Source organism: Amblyraja radiata, chromosome 1, assembly GCF_010909765.2.
Source record: "Amblyraja radiata isolate CabotCenter1 chromosome 1, sAmbRad1.1.pri, whole genome shotgun sequence".
NCBI classification, from domain to species: Eukaryota; Metazoa; Chordata; class Chondrichthyes; order Rajiformes; family Rajidae; genus Amblyraja; species Amblyraja radiata.
Genome location: NC_045956.1, coordinates 179,739,553 through 179,761,616, shown reverse-complemented (window position 1 = coordinate 179,761,616; position 22,064 = coordinate 179,739,553). Strand labels below are relative to the sequence as shown.

General features: G+C 46.8%; 1 protein-coding gene across 1 annotated transcript; it reads right to left on the bottom strand.

Moving 5' to 3' along the window:
• Window positions 1-1,484: 1,484 nt before the first annotated feature.
• On the bottom strand, window positions 1,485-21,664 carry LOC116986354 (snake venom metalloproteinase fibrolase-like). Its single transcript, XM_033041847.1, has 10 exons — window positions 21,659-21,664; window positions 20,237-20,313; window positions 19,502-19,634; window positions 18,549-18,602; window positions 17,838-17,909; window positions 15,201-15,373; window positions 14,011-14,092; window positions 5,540-5,676; window positions 2,149-2,270; window positions 1,485-1,489 (listed from the first exon to the last, which is right to left on the bottom strand). Exons 1-10 carry the CDS (start codon window positions 21,662-21,664, stop codon window positions 1,485-1,487), a joined length of 861 nt encoding a protein of 286 aa, XP_032897738.1.
• Window positions 21,665-22,064: the final 400 nt, after the last annotated feature.

Sequence of the window (22,064 nt, the reverse complement as noted above, 5' to 3'; positions counted from 1 at the left end):
AACATTTTTCCTGCATCAAGCCAGTCCAATCCCTTAAGAATTTTATATGTGTCTATAAGATCCACCCGTCCCTTTCATCCTTCTAAATTCCAGTGAATACAAGCCCAGTCGCCCCATTCTTTCATATATGTCAGTCCTGCCATCCCGGGAACTAACCCTAAACCTTTCCCGTCCCAGGAATAGGTCCTTGGACTTATGTCCTTGAGATACTCAAGATTGTACTCACCAGTTTTACAATTCATTGACGTGCTGTCCTTTACTATTGCAACTGTGATATTCTGGAGAGTTAAAAAAACGAAACCAATTACTGCTGGTCCCAGGATAACTCCATCCACAGCGATCGAGAGTAACGGGTGAATACTTCATGTGCATAACAACACCGATATTTAATAGCCTCAGCACAGTAAAGGATGTGATTACTTTGCAGTTGTCTGTATTACTATTATAGTCACGTGTACCGAAATGCAGTGAATAACTTTGTTTGCACGCATCCAGGCAAACATCATGTTCGAGGATGTTGTCTTCACAAGGATGTTGCCAGGAGTCGAGGGCCTGAGATACAGGGAGAGGTTGAGTAGGCTGGGACTCTATTCCTTGGAGAGCAGGTGGATGAGGGGTGATCTTGGGACGACAGATGGCACAATGGGCTAAGTGTTCGGCTGGCAACCGGAATGTAGCCGGTTCGAATCCCGCTTGGAGTGCATACTGACGTTGTGTCCTTGGGAAAGACACTTCACCCACCTTTGCCTGTGTGTGAATGTGTGTGAGTGATTGGTGGTGGTCGGAGGGGCCGTAGGCGCAGAATGGCAGCCACGCTTCCGTCAGTCTGCCCCAGGGCAGCTGTGGCTACAGAAGTAGCTTACCACCACCGAGTGTGGCTGAGGAGTGAATGAATAATGCGATTTAAAGCGCCTTGAGTATTAGAAAGGCGCTATATAAATCCCATCCATATTATTATTATTATTATTATTATCTTATAGGGGTGTATAAAATCATTAGAGGGACAGATCGGGTAGATGCACAGAGTCTCTTGCCCAGAGGAGGGGAATCGAGGACCAGAGGACATAGGTTTAAGGAGAAGGGGAAAAGATTTAATAGGAATCTGGGAGCTACTTTTTTCACACATAGTGGGTGACTGGAACAAGCTGCCAGAGGAGGTAGTTGAGGCAGAGACTATCAGAGACTATCAAAACAGTTTGACAGGTACATGGATAGGATAGGTTTGGAAGGATATGGACCACATGCAGGCAGGTGGGACTAGTGTATCTGGGACATATTGGCCGGTGTGTAGGTAATTTTGGCCGAAAGGCCTGTTTCCACGCGGTATTATGACTTTATGTTTGGCCAAGACAATGTGGGCTGAAGGGCCTGTTCCTGTCCTGTACTGTTCTATGTTCTATGACTTTAGACGTTAGATTTAAGAGATACAATGGGGAAACAGGCCCACGCCAGCCAGCAATCACCCTATACAGCAGCACCATCCTTCACACTGGGGACAATTTACAATATTTTACAGAATTAACCAACAAACCTCCACGTCTTTGGAGTGTGGGAGGAAAGCGGAGCACCCAGAAAAACCCACGCGGTCACGGGGTGAACGAACAAACTCCATACAGACAAGCACCTGTGGTCAGGATTGAACCCGGGTCCCTGATGCTGTGAGGCAGCAACTCTATCACGGCGCCACCGTGCTGGACAAAATACCGCACTGTTGACTTGCAAAGTACCGTGGAGCTGGTTAGTGGAACAGCATTGATCTTTCTCTTGAAGTAACAGTTTTCATAAGATCATAAGTGATAGGAGTAGAATTAGGCCATTCGGCCCATCAAGTCTGCTCTGCCATTCAATCATGGCTAATCTATTTCTCCTTCCTAACCCCATTCTGCTGCCTTCTCCCCCTAACCCCCGACACCCGTTCTAATCAAGAGTCTATCTATCTCTGCTTAGAACTATCCATTGACTTGACCTCCATGGCCTTCTGTGGCAAAGAATTCCACAGATTCACCAATATCCGCATCAGTCTGAAGAACGGTCTCGACCCGAAACGTCACCCATTCCTTCTCTCCAAAGATCCAGCCTGTCCTGCTGAGTTACTTCAGCATTTGGGTCTATCTTTGGATTATACCAGCATTTGCAGTTCTTTCCTACACGTATCCTCACTCACCATGGATGTGTCCGGCCGGTCCTTCAGACAGCTGACGTCGAATTGTTTCAAGAAGTGATTCAGATATTCTTTACTACAATCGCTGAATATTGGATTCATTGTCGACCTTTGAGGAAGGGGGGGGGGGAAGAAAAGTTAGTCTAAAGTTTTGTGTTGGGGGAAACTTTAACTTTTCTATGTGGGGGAGGGGGGCAGGGTAAGGGGGCAACCGTTTCCCAGTCTCTTCCTGGCGGGGACGCGACTATTTCTCCGAGTCACGTCCTCGTCCCCCACCTCGCGGTCTACCAGCTGGATCGGAGCGGCCTTTCCTGCCGGGGACCGAGTACCGGACCAGGGCTGCTACAGCGGCGGCGCAGCGCTGGAGTCACCGCGGAGCGGGCGATGCCTACCAGGGTCGCCGCTTGGAGCTCCGGAGTGTTGGGCCGCTGCTCCAACATCGTGGAGCTGCGGTTTGGGAGAGCTTCCAACGCGGGTGGCGCTGAACAACACCGTGGAGTCCTGGGGCCCTGTGCCAAGGGCCGCCAGTAGCAGTCTTCGCCCGGCGCGGCCTGCGGACTTTGGAAGCCGCCGACTCCGGTAGGAGGGGGCCGACTCTTTTGTCCACGCCGCTGAGGACATCCCGCAGCCCCGACGTCGGACTTACAACACCCCGGCGAGCGGTCCTGAACATCGGGCCGCCCGTAGCGGCAACTGCGGAGGGCACGGGGAGGCCCTGACCACGGGGAACAATAGAGGAAGAGACTGACTTTGGTGCCTTCCCACACAGTGGGAAACTCTGATTCTGCTGTGTGGGGATGTTTTATGTCAAACTCTATAGTGTGTTGTGTCCTTTATTTTTTATTGTATGGCTGTATGGGAATTTCATTTCACTGTGCCATCTGGCACATGTGACAAATAAATGTATCTTGAATCTTGTATCTTGTAAGAGGCGGAGACAGTGGGCTGAGGGAGAGCTGGGAAGGGGAGGGGAAAGAGGGAGAAAGCAAGGACTACCTGAAATTGGAGGTCAATGTTCATATTGCTGGGGTGTAAACTACCCAAGCAAAATATGAGGTGCTGCTCTTCCAATTTACGGTGGGACTCACTCTGGCCATGGAGGAGGCCCAGGACAGAAAGGTCAGATTTGGAATGTGAAGGGGTGTTGAAGTGCTGAGCCACCGGGAGATCAGGTTGGTTTTTGCGAACTGAGCGGAGGTGTTGGGCGAAGCGATCGCCAAGCCTACACTTGGTCTCACCGATGTAGAGCAGCTGACACTTAGAGCGGCGGATGGAATAGATGAGGTTGGAGGAGGTGCAGGTGAACCTCTGCCTCACCTTTCCCCTCCCCTTCCCAGCTCTCCCTCAGCCCACTGTCTCTGCTCTTCCTTTCTTCTTCCCACCCCCCCCCCCCCCAACATCACATCAGTCTGAAGAAGGGTCTTGACCCAAAATGTCACCTATTCCTTCGCTCCATAGATGCTGCCTCACCCACTGAGTATCTCCAGCATTTTTGTCTACCTCAGATTCCTATTAAATCTTTACCCCTTCACCTTTGATCAATTTCCCTCCTGGGATAAAGTTCCATCGTATCGTTTTGTATCTTAAACCTATGTCCTCTGGTCGTCGATTCACCTACTCTGGGCAAGAGACTCTGTGCATCTAACTGTGACTCTTTCATTACTATAATGCACTGGGCCAATTACTATAAGGGGGAAAAGGGAAACTAGAGAGAGAGTGGGACCTCTCAGGAATCAAAGCGGTCACCTCTGTGTGGAGCCACAGGAGATGGACAAGGTCTTTAATGAGTATCTCTCCTCTGTATTTACCGAGGAGAGGTCACTGGAAGTGTCTTGAGGGCAATAAGGGTTACTGATGAAGAAGTACTGAAGGTACTGTCGTGTTTGAAGGTAAACAAATGTCCAGGGTCTGATCTGATATATCTGAGGACATTGTGGGAAACTAGAGAGGAAATTGCCGGTACCCTGGTTGAAATTTACGAGTCGTCCTTAAATACAGGGGAGGTGCCGGAAGACTGAAGGGTGGTAAATGTTGTTCCTACTTTCAAGAAGGGCTAAAGGGCAAATGCTGGGAACTATAGGCCGGTGAGTTTTACATCTGGAATTGGTAAGTTATTAGAGAGTATTCTAAGGGATAGTATATTCAGGCATTTGGATGGACAAGGGCTGATTAGGGACTGTCAGCATGGTTTTGTACGTGGGAGGTTGTATCTCACAAATCTGATTGATTTTTTTGAAGACGTGACCAAAAAGATTGATGAGAGCAGAGCTGTAGATGTTGTGTACATGGACTTCAGTAAGGCATTCGACAAGGTTCCACATGGTAGGCTGCTCTGGAAGGTTAGATCACATGGGATTCAAGGAGAGATAGCTGAATGGATAGCAAATTGGCTCCATGGAAGGAAGCAGAGAGTAATGGTGGAAGGTTGCTTCCCAGACTGGACGCCTGTGACTTGTGGTGTGTCTCAGGGTTTGGTGCTGGGCCCGTTACTGCTTGTCATCTACATCAATGATTTGGATGAGAACATACAGGGCAAAATTAGCAAGTTTGCTGATGATACAAAAGTTGGTGGTTTTGCAGGTAGTGAAGATGGTTGTGTACGATTGCAGCAGGATCTGGATTGATTGGCCAGGTGGACGGAGGAATGGTTGATGGAATTTAATACAGAGAAGTGTGAGGTGTTGCATTTTGGGCCGTAGAACAAGGGCAGGACCTACACAGTAAATGGTAGGCCTCTGGGTAGTGTTGTGGAGCAGAGGGATCTAGGAGTACAGGTGCATGGTTCCTTGAACGTCGAGTCACAGGGTAGATAAGGTGGTCAAAAAGGCTTTTGGCACTTTGGCCTTCATCATTCAAGGTATTGTGGTATTGGGAGGTCATGTTGCAGTTGTATAAGACGTTGGTGAGACCACATTTAGAATATCGTGTTCAGTTCTGGGCACCATGTGATAGGAAAGATATTATCAAGCTCAAAAGGGTTCAGAAAAGATTTACAAGAATGTTGCTAGGACTAGAGGGTGTGAGTTATAGGGAGAGGTTAAGTAGGCTGGGTCTCTATTCCATGGAGCTTAGGAGGATGAGGGGAGATCTTATAGAGGTGTATGAAATCATGAGAGGAATAGATCGGGTAGATGCACAGAGTCTTTTGCCCAAAGTAGGGGAATCGAGGACCAGATCAGTAAGAAACAGTTAGACAGTTACATGGATAGGGCAGGTTTGGAGGGTTATGGATAAAGCGCAGTCAAGTGTGATAAGTGTAGATGGGACATTGTTGGCTGGTGTGGGCGAGTTGGGCCGAAGGGCCTGTTTCCACACTGTATCACTCTCTGACTATAAAAGATCATTAAATGGAAGGAGATGAATGTTAATTGTCCTTACGTGACTATTGTCGCCAGCAAGCAGCTCCCAGAAGAGACAGGGCAGTGGCAATTAGGTTTATCATGATGCATTCCCAGATTGTGTCCCAACTCGTGTGCGATGTAGTTAGCTACCTCTCTGGTACCGTCCTGGTTATCCTGCAAATACATAAATTAATAGATCCATTAGCATGATACCTCATGATCACCTGCACACCTGTAGCCAGTAGAACCGCTGCCTCACAGTGCCAGAGTCCATGTACCTGTCCAACTGTTTCTTAAACCGTGGGATAGTCCCAGCCACAACTACCTTCTCTACCTTCTCTTGTTCCATACACCCACCACCCTTTATAAACTGTAAATTGATCCAAGTGTGTAGAATAGAGTAGGAAGGAACTGCAGATGCTGGTTTACATTCAAAGATTGACGCTGCAGTGTGATCTCTAATGCAGTATAACGTAGATAAATGTGAGCAAGAATAAGGAGGCAGATTATTATCTCAATGGTGTCAGATTAGGAAAAGGGGGAATTGCAACAAGACCTGGGTGTCCTTGTGCACCAATCACTGTAAGTAAGCAGGTACACAAAATTGCTGGGGAAACTCAGCGGGTGCAGCAGCATCTATGGAGCGAAGGAAATAGGCAACGTTTCGGGCCGAAACCCTTCTTCAGACTGATGGGGGGTGGGGGGGGGGAGAAGGAAGGAAAAGGTGGGAGGGGGAGTTGAAGTGCTGAGCCACCGGGAGTTCAGGTAGGTTATTGCGGACTGAGCGGAGGTGTTCGGCGAAACGATTGCCCAACCTACGCTTAGTCTCCCCGATGTAAATCAGCTGACATCTAGAGCAGCGGATGCAGTAGATGAGGTTGGAGCAGATACAGGTGAACCTTTGTCGCAGCTGGAACGACTGCTTGGGTCCTTGAATGGAGTCGAGGGGGGAGGTGAAGGGACAGATGTTGCATTTCTTGCGGTTGCAGCGGAAGTGCCCGGGGGGGGGGTGGTGCGGGAGGGAAGGGAAGAATTGACGATGGAGTTGCGGAGGGAGCGGTCTTTGCGGAAGGCAGACATGGGGGGAGATGGGAAGATGTGGCGAGTGGTGGGGTCACGTTGGAGGTGGCGGAAATGGCGGAGGATTATGTGTTGTATTTGCCGGCTGGTGGGGGAAAGGTGAGGAACAGAGGGACTCTGCCCTTGTTGCGAGTGCGGGGATGGGGAGAGAGAGCAGTGTTACGGGTATAGAAACATAGAAACATAGAAATTAGGTGCAGGAGTAGGCCATTCGGCCCTTCGAGCCTGCACCGCCATTCAATATGATCATGGCTGATCATCCAACTCAGTATCCTGTACCTGCCTTCTCTCCATACCCTCTGATCCCCTTAGCCACAAGGGCCACATCTAACTCCCTCTTAAATATAGCCAATGAACTGGCCTCGACTACCCTCTGTGGCAGGGAGTTCCAGAGATTCACCACTCTCTGTGTGAAAAAAGTTCTTCTCATCTCGGTTTTAAGGATTTCCCCCTTATCCTTAAGCTGTGACCCCTTGTCCTGGACTTCCCCAACATCGGGAGCAATCTTCCTGCATCTAGCCTGTCCAACCCCTTAAGAATTTTGTAAGTTTCTATAAGATCCCCTCTCAATCTCCTAAATTCTAGAGAGTATAAACCAAGTCTATCCAGTCTTTCTTCATAAGACAGTCCTGACATCCCAGGAATCAGTCTGGTGAACCTTCTCTGCACTCCCTCTATGGCAATAATGTCCTTCCTCAGATTTGGAGACCAAAACTGTACGCAATACTCCAGGTGTGGTCTCACCAAGACCCTGTACAACTGCAGTAGAACCTCCCTGCTCCTATACTCAAATCCTTTTGCTATGAAGCTATCATACCATTCGCTTTCTTCACTGCCTGCTGCACCTGCATGCCCACTTTCAATGACTGGTGTACCATGACACCCAGGTCTCGCTGCATCTCCCCTTTTCCTAGTCGGCCACCATTTAGATAATAGTCTGCTTTCCTGTTTTTGCCACCAAAATGGATAACCTCACATTTATCCACATTATACTGCATCTGCCAAACATTTGCCCACTCAACCCAGCCTATCCAAGTCACCTTGCAGTCTCCTAGCATCCTCCTCACAGCTAACAACTGCCCCCCCAGCTTAGTGTCATCCGCAAACTTGGAGATATTGCCTTCAATTCCCTCATCCAGATCATTAATATATATTGTAAATAGCTGGGGTCCCAGCACTGAGCCTTGTGGTATCCCACTAGTCACTGCCAGCCATTGTGAAAAGGACCCGTTTACTCCTACTCTTTGCTTCCTGTTTGCCAGCCAGTTCTCTATCCACATCAATACTGAACCCCCAATGCCGTGTGCTTTAAGTTTGTAAACTAATCTCTTATGTGGGACCTTGTCGAAAGCCTTCTGGAAGTCCAGATACACCACATCCACTGGTTCTCCCCTATCCACGCTACTAGTTACATCCTCGAAAAATTCTATAAGATTCGTCAGACATGATTTACCTTTTGTAAATCCATGCTGACTTTGTCCAATGATTTCACCACTTTCCAAATGTGCTGCTATCCCATCTTTAATAACTGACTCTAGCAGTTTCCCCACTACCGATGTTAGACTAACTGGTCTGTAATTCCCCATTTTCTCTCTCCCTCCCTTCTTAAAAAGTGGGGTTACGTTTGCTACCCGCCAATCCTCAGGAACTACACCAGAATCTAAAGAGTTTTGAAAGATTATTACTAATGCATCCACTATTTCTGGAGCTACTTCCTTAAGTACTCTGGGATGCAGCCTATCTGGCCCTGGGGATTTATCGGCCTTTAATTCCATTTAATTTACCCAACACCACTTCCCGGCTAACCTGGATTTCACTCAATTCCTCCAACTCCTTTGACCCGCGGTCCCCTGCTATTTCCGGCAGATTATTTATGTCTTCCTTAGTGAAGATGGAACCAAAGTAGTTATTCAATTGGTCCGCCATATCCTTGTTCCCCATGATCAACTCACCCGTTTCTGACTGCAAAGGACCTACATTTGTTTTAACTAATCTCTTTCTTTTCACATATCTATAAAAACTTTTGCAGTCAGTTTTTATGTTCCCTGCCAGTTTTCTTTCATAATCTATTTTTCCTTTCCTAATTAAGCCCTTTGTCCTCCTCTGCTGGTCTGTGAATTTCTCCCAGTCCTCCGGTATGCTGCTTTTTCTGGCTAATTTGTACGCATCATCCTTCGCTTTGATACTATCCCTGATTTCCCTTGTTATCCATGGATGCACTACCGTCCCTGATTTATTCTTTTGCCAAACTGGGATGAACATTTTTGTAGTTCATCCATGCAGTCTTTAAATGTCTTCCATTGCATATCCACCGTCAACCCTTTTAGAATTAATTGCCAGTCAATCTTGGCCAATTCACGTCTCATACCCTCAAAGTTACCTTTCTTTAAGTTCAGAAACCATTGTTTCTGAATTAACAATGTCACTCTCCATCCTAATGAAGAACTCAACCATATTATGGTCACTCTTGCCCAAGGGGGCACGTACAACAAGACTGCTAACTAACCCTTCCTCATTACTCAATACCCAGTCTAAAATAGCCTGCTCTCTCGTTGGTTCCTCTACATGTTGATTTAGATAACTATCCCGCATACATTCCAAAAAATCCTCTTCCTCAGCACCCCTGCCAATTTGATTCACCCAATCTATATGTAGATTGAAGTCACCCATTATAACGGTTTTGCCTTTGTCGCACGCATTTCTAATTTCCTGTTTGATACCATCTCCAACTTCACTACTACTGTTAGGTGGCCTGTACACAACACCCACCAGCGTTTTCTGCCCCTTAGTGTTGGAGTGTTAGGTTCTGCCCCTTAGTGCCCCTTAATCTATGGATGAAGTCAGTCAGTTGTGTGTAGGTGCAGGAGGTGGCCCCAAAGCAGTCATCAATGTAACGGAGGTAGAGGTCGGGGATGGGGCCCTGGTACGTCTCGAACAAGGATTGTTCAACGTACCCGACAAAGAGGCAGGCGTAGCTGGGGCCCATGCGTGTGCCCACAACTACGCCTTGGGTTTGGAGGAAATGGGAGGACTCAAATGTAAAGTTGTTGAGGGTGAGGACCAACTCCGCTAAGCGGAGGAGAGTGTCAGTGGCTGGGTATAGGTTGCTCTAAGTAAGCATGCAGGTACAGCAGGCAGTGAAGAAAGCTAATGGCATTTTGGCCTTCATAACAAGAGGATTTGAGTGTAGGAGTAAAGCAGTCCTTCTGCAGTTGTACAGGGACCTGGTGAGACCACATCTGGAGTATTGTGTGTAGTTTTGGTCTCCTAATTTGCCATTGAGGCAGTGCAGTGTAGGTTCACCAAGTTAATCCCCGGGATAGCGGGATTGCCATATGAGGAAAGATTGGAAAGACTGGGCTTGTATTCACTGGAATTTAGAAGGGTGAGAGGGGATCTTATAGAAACACATAAAATTATAAAAGGACTGGACAAGCTAGTTGCAGGGAAAATGTTCCCAATGTTGGGGGAATCCAGAGCCAAGGGCCACAGTGTAAGACCAGGGGCCGCGGAGCGTTTTTGAAAGTGGGGGGGGGGGGGGGGGGGGGCTGAGTGATCACTGGTCACCGGCCTCGGAGAACCCAGCGAGCGTGCAAAGCGACTGAGCGACGAGGGGGTGTGGGAGGGGGGCACGGACTTTTTGAAATTTGATGTATTAAAATCATGTTTTAGTGCATTGTAGAAGTATGAATTCAATGTTTTTTGTTTGAAGTATTTTTAAGATAATGTAGGGCCTACATGAGAGATAGGAGCAGGTGATTATTATATATTTGAACAGAAATAATGCATCACCCATTCATTTTCTCGAGTGATGCTGCCTCACTGAGTTGCTCCAGCATTTTGTGTCTATCTCCCCTATTGCCTTGCCCTTCCTCCCTGACTTTTACAACGTTTCCCCTTCAGTGCTAGGCCCAGCCCTCTTTGTGACCCCCTGAAGCATTGTCCCTCCACTCTCTGCCGTTGCCTCAGGTGTGATCACCCGAAGTCCATGTTGTACGTCTCTTCGAACAACTTCCCCTTGTTGTTCCACCACAGGATTGTGAACATACTCTCAGTCTCCTACTCCCCTCCCCTGCAACGTAAATAGCCCGAGAGTCTACACATGACTGAGACCTTTCATTGCTCCCCCATTGTGGCTTCCCTACGAACCCTTGACATCCTTCCAGGTGTGAGACCAGAGCTGACACTGGAATCTATCTGGGGTTAGTCAGTGTTCGACATGGCAGCTCTTGTTTTTTTATCCCTGATTCCTCCATAAATAGGAGCAAGAAGGTTGGATTGTTCAGCAGCGTTCACCATTAGTCCGACCCCTTGACCTCGTGCCCTCAAACCCCGGGCCCCTCCTCCCGTCGCTCACTTCCCCACGGCTCCGTGTGTGAATGTGGGAAGCCTCCACTCTCCACGCCAGCCCCTACTGTAGTGAGTTGCTGAACCCCCCTTCCCTCCCGGTGTGTTACGGGTGACGTTGGTGCTTCCTGCAGACACTGAACCGTCTGTGTTGGTCACTAAAGTACATCCGCTGGGCTGGCCGCTAACTCCCGGGGGAAACATTGCTAAAAAAAGGGGGGGGGGAGGCGACAGCCACAGGGATTAGGAGGCAGAGATCAGCCATGATTGAATGGCGGAGTAGACTAGGTGGGCCGAATGGCCTAATTTTACTCCTCTCACATATGACCTTATGGCAGTGAGAAAGATGGAGTGTGTCAGTTAATTATAGATAGATGGAGTTTGTTGGTGTGATAGAGAGATGGTGTGTCTTTGTGAATGAGAGAGCTGTGTCTGTGAAAGAGAGAGGGAGAAAGAGAGAGAGATGCTACTCCCATAACTTTGTTTCTATACTTTGGTGCTTTAGGCTGAATCACCAGAAGACATTGAAGCAGGAATAGGCCATTCAGCCCATCGATTCTACTCCGACATTCAATCGTGGCTGATCTATCTCTCCCTCTCTCAACCCCATGCTCCTGCCTTCGCCCCATAACCTCTGACACCCGTCCTAATCAACTTACTTCACACTAAAATCAAAGGAGCAAATGCTGTAGAGTTTCTTGTTCGGAACCTTTGGGATTTTTTAGTTGCAATTAACTGCAGTATATAAATGCAAGATTTTTTAAGTTGTAACTCTCTAATGCAGATCACAGAAAAGGCCACGTCACAAAAATCACCTCCAGTCATCTACCTCTTTCATTTAGTTTAGTTTAATTTATTGTCACATTTATTTTAGTTTAGGTACAGTGAAAAGCTTTTGTTGTGTGCTAACTAGTCAGCGGAAGGACAATACATGATTACAATCGAGCCATTTACAGTGTATAGATGATACAGGATAAAGGGAATACAGTTTAGTGCAAGGTAAAGCCAGTAAAGTCCGATCAAAGATAGACCAAGAATCTCCAGTAAGGTAGATAGTAGATCAGCCCCGCTCTCTGGTTGTGATAGGATGATTAAATTGCCTGATAACAGCTGGGAAGAAACTGTCCCTGAATCTGGAGGTGCGACAGAGACCCGGGTTCGATCCAGACTACAGGTGCTGACTATATGGAGTTTGTACGTTCCCCTCGTTCCCCCCGTGATCGCCTGGGTTTTCACCCAGTGGTCAGGTTTCCTCCCACGGTGGCGCAGCGGTAGAGTTGCTGCCTTACAGCGGTTGCAGCCGGAGACCCAGTCCGATCCCGACTACGGGTGCTGTTTGTACGGAGTTAGTACGTTCTTCCCGTGACTGCGTGGGTTTTCTCTGAGATCTTCGGTTTTCTCCCACACTCCAAAGACGTACAGGTGTGTAGGTTACTTGGCTTTGTGTGTGTCTAAATTGTCACTTGTGTGTGTAGGATAGTGTTAATGTGTGGGGATCGCTGGTCACTGCGGACTCGGTGGGCCGAAGGGCCTGTTAACCCGCTGTATCTCAAAACTAAACTTAACTAAATTCCAACGTTGTACAGGTTTGTAGGTTAATTGCTGGTAAAAGTTGCTAATCAAACCTACAAACCTGCACGCCTTTTGAATGTGGGAGGAAACCGGAGCAAGCATAGAAAAACCGTGCAGTCATACGGAGAACGTACAACTCCATTCATATAGTGTCCGCAGTCAGGATCGAACCCGGGTCTCTGGCGCTGTAAAACAGCAGCTCTACTGCTGCACCACCCTTTCTAAACTTTCTAAACACCACCCTTTCTACTTTCTGGGATAACTCAGCAGGTCAGGCAGCACCGTAGTTTAGAGATACAGAATGGAAACAGGGCCTTCGGCCCACCGGGTCTGCACCACCCTGTGATCCCTCTACACTAAAACTATCCTGGAGCCAATTTACATTTTTATCTACCAATTCACCTACAAGCCTGTACATCTTAGGAGTGTGGGAGAAAACCTGAGCACACAGAGAAAGCCCATGCGATCACGGGGAGAACGTATAGATAAGCACCCGTGGACAAGATCGAACCCAGGTCTCTGGCGTTGTAAGGCAGCAACTCTGCAGCTGCGCCACCGTGCCGCCAATGCACGTTCTCCACAGATGCTGCCCGACCGGCTGAGTTAGTCCGCCACTCTGTGTACTTTGCTCAAGAATCCAGCATTTGCATTTTCATGTGTCCACACCAGTCCAGGTGAGTTGGATGATCAGCCATGATCATATTGAATGGCGGTGCTGGCTCGAAGGGCCGAATGGCCTACTCCTGCACCTATTTTCTATGTTTCTATAACCTCACATTTATCCACATTTACTGCATCTGTCATGCATCTGCCCACTCGCCCAACCTGTTCAAGTCACCCTGCATCCTCATAGAATCTTCTTCACAGTTCAATCAGCTACCCAGTTTTGTGTCATCTGCAAATTTGCTAATAATACTTCAAATCCTTTCATCTAGATTATTGTAAATAGCTGCGGTCCCAGCACCGAGCCTTGCGGTACCCCACTAGACTACTGCCATTCTGAAACGGACCCGTTAATCCCTACTCTTCGTTTCCTGTCTGCCAACCACTTCTCTATCCATGTCAGCACTCTACGCCCAATACCATGTGCCCCAAGAGGTAGAGAAGTGTGAAAACGCACACCTCCACATTCAGGGACAGTTTCTTCCCAGCTGTTATCATGTAACTGAACCATCCTATCACCAACTAGAAAACAGTCTTGAGCTACCATCTACCTCGTTGGAGACCCCCGGACTATCTTTAATCAGACTTTTCTGGACTTTATCTTGCAATAAATGTTATTCCCTTCATCCTGTATCTGTAGACTGTGGACAGCTTGATTGTAATCATGTATAGTCTTTCTGCTGACTGGATAGTTAGCACACAACAAAAAGCTTTTCACTGTACCTCGGTACACAGGACAATAATAAACTAAACTCATAATAATAATCATAATCAAAATCATACTTTATTTGCCAAGTATGTTTTGCAACATACGAGGAATTTGATTTGCCTTGATTTGGGTCATACCTTGACAACTCCTCCACTTCTCTCCTTTGAACACATCTCGCTGATGTAGGCTTGTCCCAGAGACCTCTGAAAGGGCACACCACTGGAGGGGAGGGAGGGAGAGAGAGAGGGAGCAAAGTTATTCAGTGCAAGGCAAACAAAGTTTGATCTCAAACCACATTGTGTCATAGAAGTCATACATGTTGGCAACAGGCCCCTCGGCCCTCGGCCCAACTTGCCCAAGCTGTCTTTCCACTGACTGGATGGCACGCAACAAATGCTATTTAAATGTACCTCGGTTCACGTGACAATCAACTAAAGTGAAACTGACCAACATGGCACCTTGTTCCATATGCCCACCACCCTTTGTGTGGAAAACGTTACCCCTCAGATCCCTATTAAATCTTCCCCCCCCCCCCCACCTTAAACCTATGTCCTGTGGTTCTCGATTCTCCTACTCTAGGCAAGAGACTCTGTGTCTACTCTTACAATATCTTGAGGAATAGGTCGGCTAAATGCCCAGAGTTGGGGAATCATTGAGAGTTGGGCGAAGATTTAATAGAAACCTGAGGGGTGATTTTTTTACACAAAGCATGGCGGGTGTGTGGAACGAGCTGCCGGAGGAGGTAGTTGAGGCAGGTACTATCGCAACGTTTAAGAAACAGTTAGACAGGAACATGGATTGTACAGGTTTAGAGAGATATGGGTCAAGCACGGGCAGGTGGGACGAATGTACTGTAGATGGGGGCATGTTGGTCGGAGTGGGAAAGTTGGGCTGAAGGGCCTGTATCCACACCGTATGATTCTATGACTGTCCTTCTAAAAAGTTGAAAGCTAGATTTTAACATTTTTAAGATTACAAAAAAAATGTAATAATGTTAATTAAAAAAACACTTCAACATTTTGGGTCTCTCTTCGATTTAAAGTTCAAGTTCAAGTTACATTTATTGTCACATACACCAATTGGTGCAGTGAAATTAGAGTTACCATGACATGAATAAAAATAAAAAAAACACTATAAAATTTAACATAAACATCCCCCACAGCGGAATCAACGTTTCCCAGTGTGAGGGAAGGCAACAAACTAAACTACACATGGTTTCTGAATCTATTTTGAGCATTTGCATCCATTTCATGGCCATGGTACCACTCACTGTGATGGGCCCCAAATGAGACAGGTCTAGTTCAATGATACTTTATTCCATGCCTACCTGACAAGCTGGGCATTGTCATGGTGCTTCCTGGGCACAAGTTCCTTCGTTCTCCATTGCATGAAGTTTTCCAAGGCCTCTGCTGTATCCTCGCTGGAATAAACCTTGTTTGCGATTGTCCAGACTTCAATGCCGACCAGAAAGATCTGGATATTTAACTGTTTCTGGTAAATCTGAAAAACATTGATCCCAAATATTGCATTTCAAACACACACAGAACACAGAATGTAGAAAATAATAGAAACAGAGAAAAATGGGTGCAGGAATAGGCCATTCGGCCCTTTGAACCCTATTCAATATGATCATGGCTGATCATCCAAAAATTTGCACCCCGTTTCTGCTTTCTCCCCATATACCTTGATTCCGTTAGCCCAAAGAGTTAAATCTAATTCTCTCTTGAAAACATCCAGTGAATCGGCCTCCACTGCCTTCTGTGGCAGAGAATTCCACAGATTCACAACTCTCTGGGTGAACATGAAACAGCACAGGCTTTCGGCCCACAATGTCCAAACTGAACGTGATGCTAAGTCCATCACTTATCTGCCTGCACATTTTTAGTTTTATAGTTCAGTTTAGCGTAGAGAAGCAGCGCGGAAACAGGCCCTTTAATCCCAACCAGCGATCACCCCGTACACAAGCACCACCCTAGCGACAACTTACAATTTTACCCAAGCCAATTGCACGATAATGGTTTAGTTACTTAGAATACCTGATAATTCAATATTTATTTCTTGTTGCATCCATTGTGCCCTGTAAAGCTGCAGTAATAATTTAATTGGGCCAGTTCATATTCAGTATATTTGGGTCGGCACGGTGGCGCAGCGGTAGAGTTGCTGCCTTACAGCACTTCTTTAATCATACTTTATTAGCCACGGATGCTGTCTTTATGGAGTGTGTACGTTCTCCCCATGACCTGCGTGGGTTTTCTCCAGGAGCTCTGGTTTCCTCCCACACTCCAAAGACGTGCAGGTTTGTAGGTTAGCTGGCTTGGTATAAATGTAAATTGTCCCTAGTGTGTGTAGGATAGTGTTAATGTGCGGGAATTGCCGGTCAGGCGCGGTTTCGGTGTGTAGGATAGAGTTAACGTGCGGGGATTGCTGGTCTGTCCGGACTCAGTGGGATGAAGAGCCTGTTTCCGCGCTGTATCTCTAAACTAAACTAAACTAAACTAAAACACTTGACAAGTAAACACACTCTCTCACTCTATCTCTCTCTATCTCACTCCCTTGAACCTAAGTAGCTAGTGACCTCCTGTGGTGGGGCTTGGTAACTACAAGACCAAAGGCACAGCAGTCTTGTTGCCAGGTTGTAGCCAGGTACGGAAAGTGCATTAGTGCCCATTACAAACATCTTCTCAGAGCCCATTAACCAGAGGTGATAAGTTACTCCAGTATATTGTGTATTTTTTGTAAACGGGCATATAAAACACTGTGTGCCTTTCAACAATTTATTCCAGCACTTTCAATTATTATCCGAAGTTCATGTGCATATTGACAATTTGCCCCATACTAAACAAGAATCTGTCAACCTCAGCCTTAAAAATATCCATTGACTTGGCCTCCACAGCCTTCTGTGGCAATGAAGTCCATCTGATGCAGGGTCATGCAGAGTCTGATGCATGGATCTGCAGGAATCTAATGCAGGTCCTGATCGAGGATCTAATTTAGGAAACAATGCAGGTCCTGATTCAGGATCTAATGCATGGATCTGATACAGGGATTTGATGCAGGGATTTGATGTGGAGATCTGGTGCAGGGATTCCATGCAGAGATGCAGGGATCTCATGCAAGGTCTTGATGCAAGGATGCAGATGCAAGCTCTGACGCAAGTCCTGATTGATGATGCTGATTCAGGGTTGTGATAGTCACAGTCATACAGGGCAGAAACAGGCACTTTGGCCCAACCCATCCATGCTGACCAAGGTGCCCCTGTTTAAGCCAACCCAATTTGCCCGCAATCTATTAGCCTCCACAGGTGCTGCTTGACGTACTTGAGTTCTTCCGGCAGTATGTGTTTTATTTGTTACATTGTCTTCTGCCCTATGGTTTAAACAGTATGGTGCTGATGTATGACCCTTTAGTTGACATTCCCATTTAGTTTAGTTTAGTTTAGAGATAGAGCTCGGAAACAGACCCTTCAGCCCATTGAGTCTGCGCCGACCAGCGATCCCCACACACTCTCACTATCCTACACACAAGGGACAATTTACAACTCCTGCCAAAGCCAATTATCCTGCAAACCTGTACGTCTTTGGAGTGTGGGAGGAAAGCGGAACACCTGGAGAAAATCCACGCAGGTCACGGGGAGAACTTACAAACTCCGTATAGACAGCACCCGTAGTCAGGATGGAACCCGGGTCTCTGGCGCTGTGAGGCAGCAACTCTACCGCTGCACCACCTTGCTGCCTTAACTGTTTCTGGATACAATCAAAGTGATATATGTGATAAAGAATATCAGGGATTTATGATTTATGTGATTTATGCAGTATATGTGATTTAAAAGGCAGCCTTTACACGAGGGATTTTGAGTCAGGCAAGATGAACCTTTAATTTCACTTTAATTTGAGGCAGCGACTCTACCACTGCGCCTCTGTGCCACCCCAACATTGAAAAATTACACATGTTGCATTTCCAATACCTGATTGACGTGATGTGCGAGAGTAATTAAATGATCCTGGGTCTTTTTCAGGTCCCCATCATTTTGCATGAACTGGGAAAATGAATAGTAACACGTATCACAGTCGTGTTCACAAAGAAAATAACAGCGGCACACAATTGTAAACTGAGCAATTTTAGATTTCTCCTTCCCCCTCCCTCACCTGTTCATAAGTGATAGGAGCAGAATTAGGCCATTCAGCCCATCAAGTCTACTCCACCATTCAATTATGTCTGATCGATCTTTCCCTCTCAACCCCATTATCCTGCCTTCTCCCCATAACCCCCGACACCCGCACTAATCAAGAATCTATCTAAACTGTCTTAAGAATATCCTTTGACCTGGTCTCCACTGCTGTCTGTGGCAAAGAATTCCACAGATCCACCACCTTCTGACTAAAGAAATTCCTTTCCTTCCCCTTCCTTAAGGTACGTCCTTTTATTCTGAGGCTATGGCCTCTAGTCCTAGACTCTCCCACTAGTGGAAACATCCTCTCCACATCCACTCTATCCAGGCCTTTCACTATTTGGTAAGTTTCAATGAGGTCCCCCTCATCCTTCTAAGCTCCTGCGAGTACAGGCCGAATGCCTGCAAACGCTCATCAAATGTTAACCGACATTCCATGACTGGATTAAATGGTAGAAGACAGTTAAAGGGCCGAATGGCCTCCTAGGTGCTACTGAACGGCCTTACCTCCTCTATGTCCGCCACCAGGTAGAGTTCAATGCTGAAGTTGCTGTTGTGAGTCTAGTAAAGAAAGATGAAGAAAAATCAGACCCAACATAACAGTCTGAAGAAGGGTTTCGGCCCGAAACGTTACCTATTTCTTCCCTCCATAGATGCTGCTGCACCCGCTGAGTTTCTCCAGCATTTTTGTGTACCTATAACAATTTTCTGGTGTACTTCCAAATACCTATGAGGGCGTCACGGTGGCACAGCGGTAGAGTTGCTGCCTTACTACGCCAGGGTCCAGGGTTCAATCCTGACTACGGGTGCTGTCTGTATGGAGTTTTTGACCGCATGGATTTTCTCCAACTGGGACTCTATTCCTTGGTGTGCACGAGAATGAGGGGTGATCTTGTGGAGGTTTATAAAATCATGAGAGGAATAGATTAGGTATATGCACAGAGTCACTTGCCCAGAGTAGGAGAATCGAGAACCAGAGGGCATAGGTTTAAGGTGAGAGGAGCCTGATTTAATAGAAACCAGAGGGGCAACATTATTTACACAAAGGGTGGATGCATGCAACGAGCTGCTGGAGGAGGTAGTTGAGACAGGTACTATCACAACATTTAAGAAACATTTAGACATGTACATGATTTAGTGGGTGATGGGCTAAATGCAGACAGGTGGGACTAGTGTAGATGGGACATGTTGGTCAGTGTGGGAAAGTTGGGCTGAAGGGCCCGTTTCCACGCTGTATCACTCCATATGGCCAAAGGGTCTATTTTGATGCTGTATGCTGTATGGGTGTCGGGGGATATGGGGAGAAGGCAGGAGAATGGGGTTGAGAGGTACAGAGAGATCAGCCAAGATTTAATGGTGGAGTAGACTTGATGGGCCGAATAGCCTAATTTTGCTCCTATAACTTATGACCGACGTGATGTCTCTGTAACTATGACACCATAGTGGCAACAGTTTCTCACCACAAGGTTGGAGGAGGAGGGCAGGAGCTGCCTCTTTGTCCGGATGTGTTGTGAGCGGCTCACTCTGTGTTTCTTACTGCCGGCATTCACTGGGTCGATGGTGTAGTCCTGGTCTCCTACTGTTATGTACCCACTGCATAGGGAGACATTCATAGCATCATAAAGCAACAAGGACATCACCAATGAAAGAACTTGTTAGTTTATGTGGGCAACTTACAGATGTCAATTAACCTAAAAACATGCACGTCTTTGGAAAGCGGTAGGAAACCAAAACACCCGGATGAAACCCATGTGGTCACAGGGCGAACATGCAAATCCAGGCAGACGGGATTAGTTTAGTTTAGTTGAATTTAGTTTAGTTTAGTTTATTATCACGTGGACCGAGGTACAGTGAAAAGCTTTTTTTGCCCGCTAACCAGTCAGCGGAAGGACAATACATGATTACCTTGAGCAAATCTACCGCTGCGCTGCCAAGTGGGAGAGAGGAGAAGGGAGGGGGAGAGAGAAAGCGAGACAGGGGGTGAGGGAAAGAGAGAGACTATAAATTACAAGACTACAGGGAGATAAGGATGGTGGGGGGGTAGGGAATAATTGGGAACTGGCGGGTGGGGCTGGATGCCTCCTGAAGTTATAATTAATTAAAATAGTACGGGTAGCACTGATGCACCATCACCATTTTAATTAGCGTGATCCCTCACCCTCACCCTGACTCCACAGAGAGTGTACTGCACCCACCTGAGACCTTGGCAGCTACAAAGAGACACTGAAGAGTCTGCAACTCCCACCACAAACCCAGTATAGCAGCAGTGATCCTGGAGGAGAAATGACAAATGTCTCATTTAATAATCCCGATCAACACAGAACCTTGTTCCTTCCCATGCACTGTGTAACTGTGATCTGAGAATAGAAACATAGAAAATAGGTGCAGGAGTAGGCCATTCGGCCCTTCGAGCCTGCACTGCCATTCAATATGATCATGCCTGATCATCCAACTCAGTATCCTGTACCTGCCTTCTTTCCATACCCCCTGATCCCTTCAGCCACAAGGGCCACATCTAACTCCCTCTTAAATATAGCCAATGAACTGGCCTCAACTACCTTCTGTGGCAGAGAATTCCAGAGATTCACCATTCTCTGTGTGAAAAATGTTTTTCTCATCTCGGTCCTAAAAGATTTCCCCCTTATTCTTAAACTGTGACCCCTTGTTCTGGACTTCCCCAATATCGGGAACAATCTTCCTGCATCTAGCCTGTCCAACCCCTTAAGAATTTTGTAAGTTTCTATAAGATCCCCCCTCAATCCAAAGTGGATAACCTCACATTTATCCACATTATACTGCATCTGCCATGCATTTGCCCACTCACCTAACCTATCCAAGTCACCTTGCAGCCTCCTAGCATCCTCGTCACAGCTAACACTGCCCCCCAGCTTCATGTCATCCGCAAACTTGGAGATGTTGCATTCAATTCCCTCGTCCAAATCATTGATATATATTGATATGATACACCGTGCTGAATGATACAGCGTGGAAACAGGCCCTTTGGCCCAACTTGCCCACTCCAACCAACGTCCCATCTACACTAGTCCCACCTGCCTGCACTTGGCCCATATCCCTCTACACCTATGCTATCCATGTACCTGTCTAACTGTTTCTTAAACGTTGCGATAGTCCAAGCCTCAACTACTTCTTCCGGCAGCTCGTTCCATACACCCACCACAGATGGTAATTGTAAAAGTCAGACCCTTAACAGCATTGAAATACAGAAGGATCTTATGATCCATAGACTTGTGAAAATAGCAACACAAGTGATGAATGAATGAATTAACAAGTTTATTGGCCAAGTATTCACATACAAGGAATTTGCCTTGATGCTCTGCCCGCAAGTGACAACATGACATACAGGTCAGTTAGGAATGACACATAAAACATTAGACATTATCGATTAAACATGTGAATTAAATAAAATACCAGAACAAAAGGAGGCACAGACGACACAAATGAACAAACACATACAAAACAACAAGGAGCAGTACATCGTGGGAGCCATCGGCGGTGCCAGCAGCAGCTACATTGCAAGCAGCAGCAGCTATACTGCAAGCAGCTACACTGTTCCCTGAAGTGGATGGAGTGGTAAAGAATACCTATGGTAAATTTGCCGTCATCATTCTGGGCGTTGAGTATAAGAGTCAGCAAATAGTTTTGCAGCTTTCTAAAACTTTGGTTAGACCATCTTTAGAGTGTTGTAGTCATAGTAATACAATGTAGAAACAGGCACTTTGTCCCAACTTGCCCATGCAGACCAACATGCCCCATCAACACTAGTCCCACCTGTCTAACTGTTTCTAAAACGCTTTGAGGGTACCTATCTCAACTACCTCCTCCGGCAGTTCGTTCCACACACCCACCACTCTTTCTGTAAAACGATTACCCCTGAGGTTCCTATTAAATTCTTCCCCCCTCACTTTAAACCTACAGTATGTCCTCTCGTTCTCGACTCGATGTTCTATATTTAGCTATCGAGTTACCAAGTGTGCACTGAGACCTCGCCGACCAGCGATTCTT

What these genes read in the sequence shown, in the direction of transcription:
- LOC116986354 (XM_033041847.1), bottom strand. An exon ending in TCGCACATCACGTCAATCAG is followed by an intron (nt 15,374 to 17,837) that starts GTATTGGAAATG and finishes AATGTTTTTCAG; the next exon opens with ATTTACCAGAAACAGTTAAA. An exon ending in GACAATGCCCAGCTTGTCAG is followed by an intron (nt 14,093 to 15,200) that starts GTAGGCATGGAA and finishes CCTCCCCTCCAG; the next exon opens with TGGTGTGCCCTTTCAGAGGT.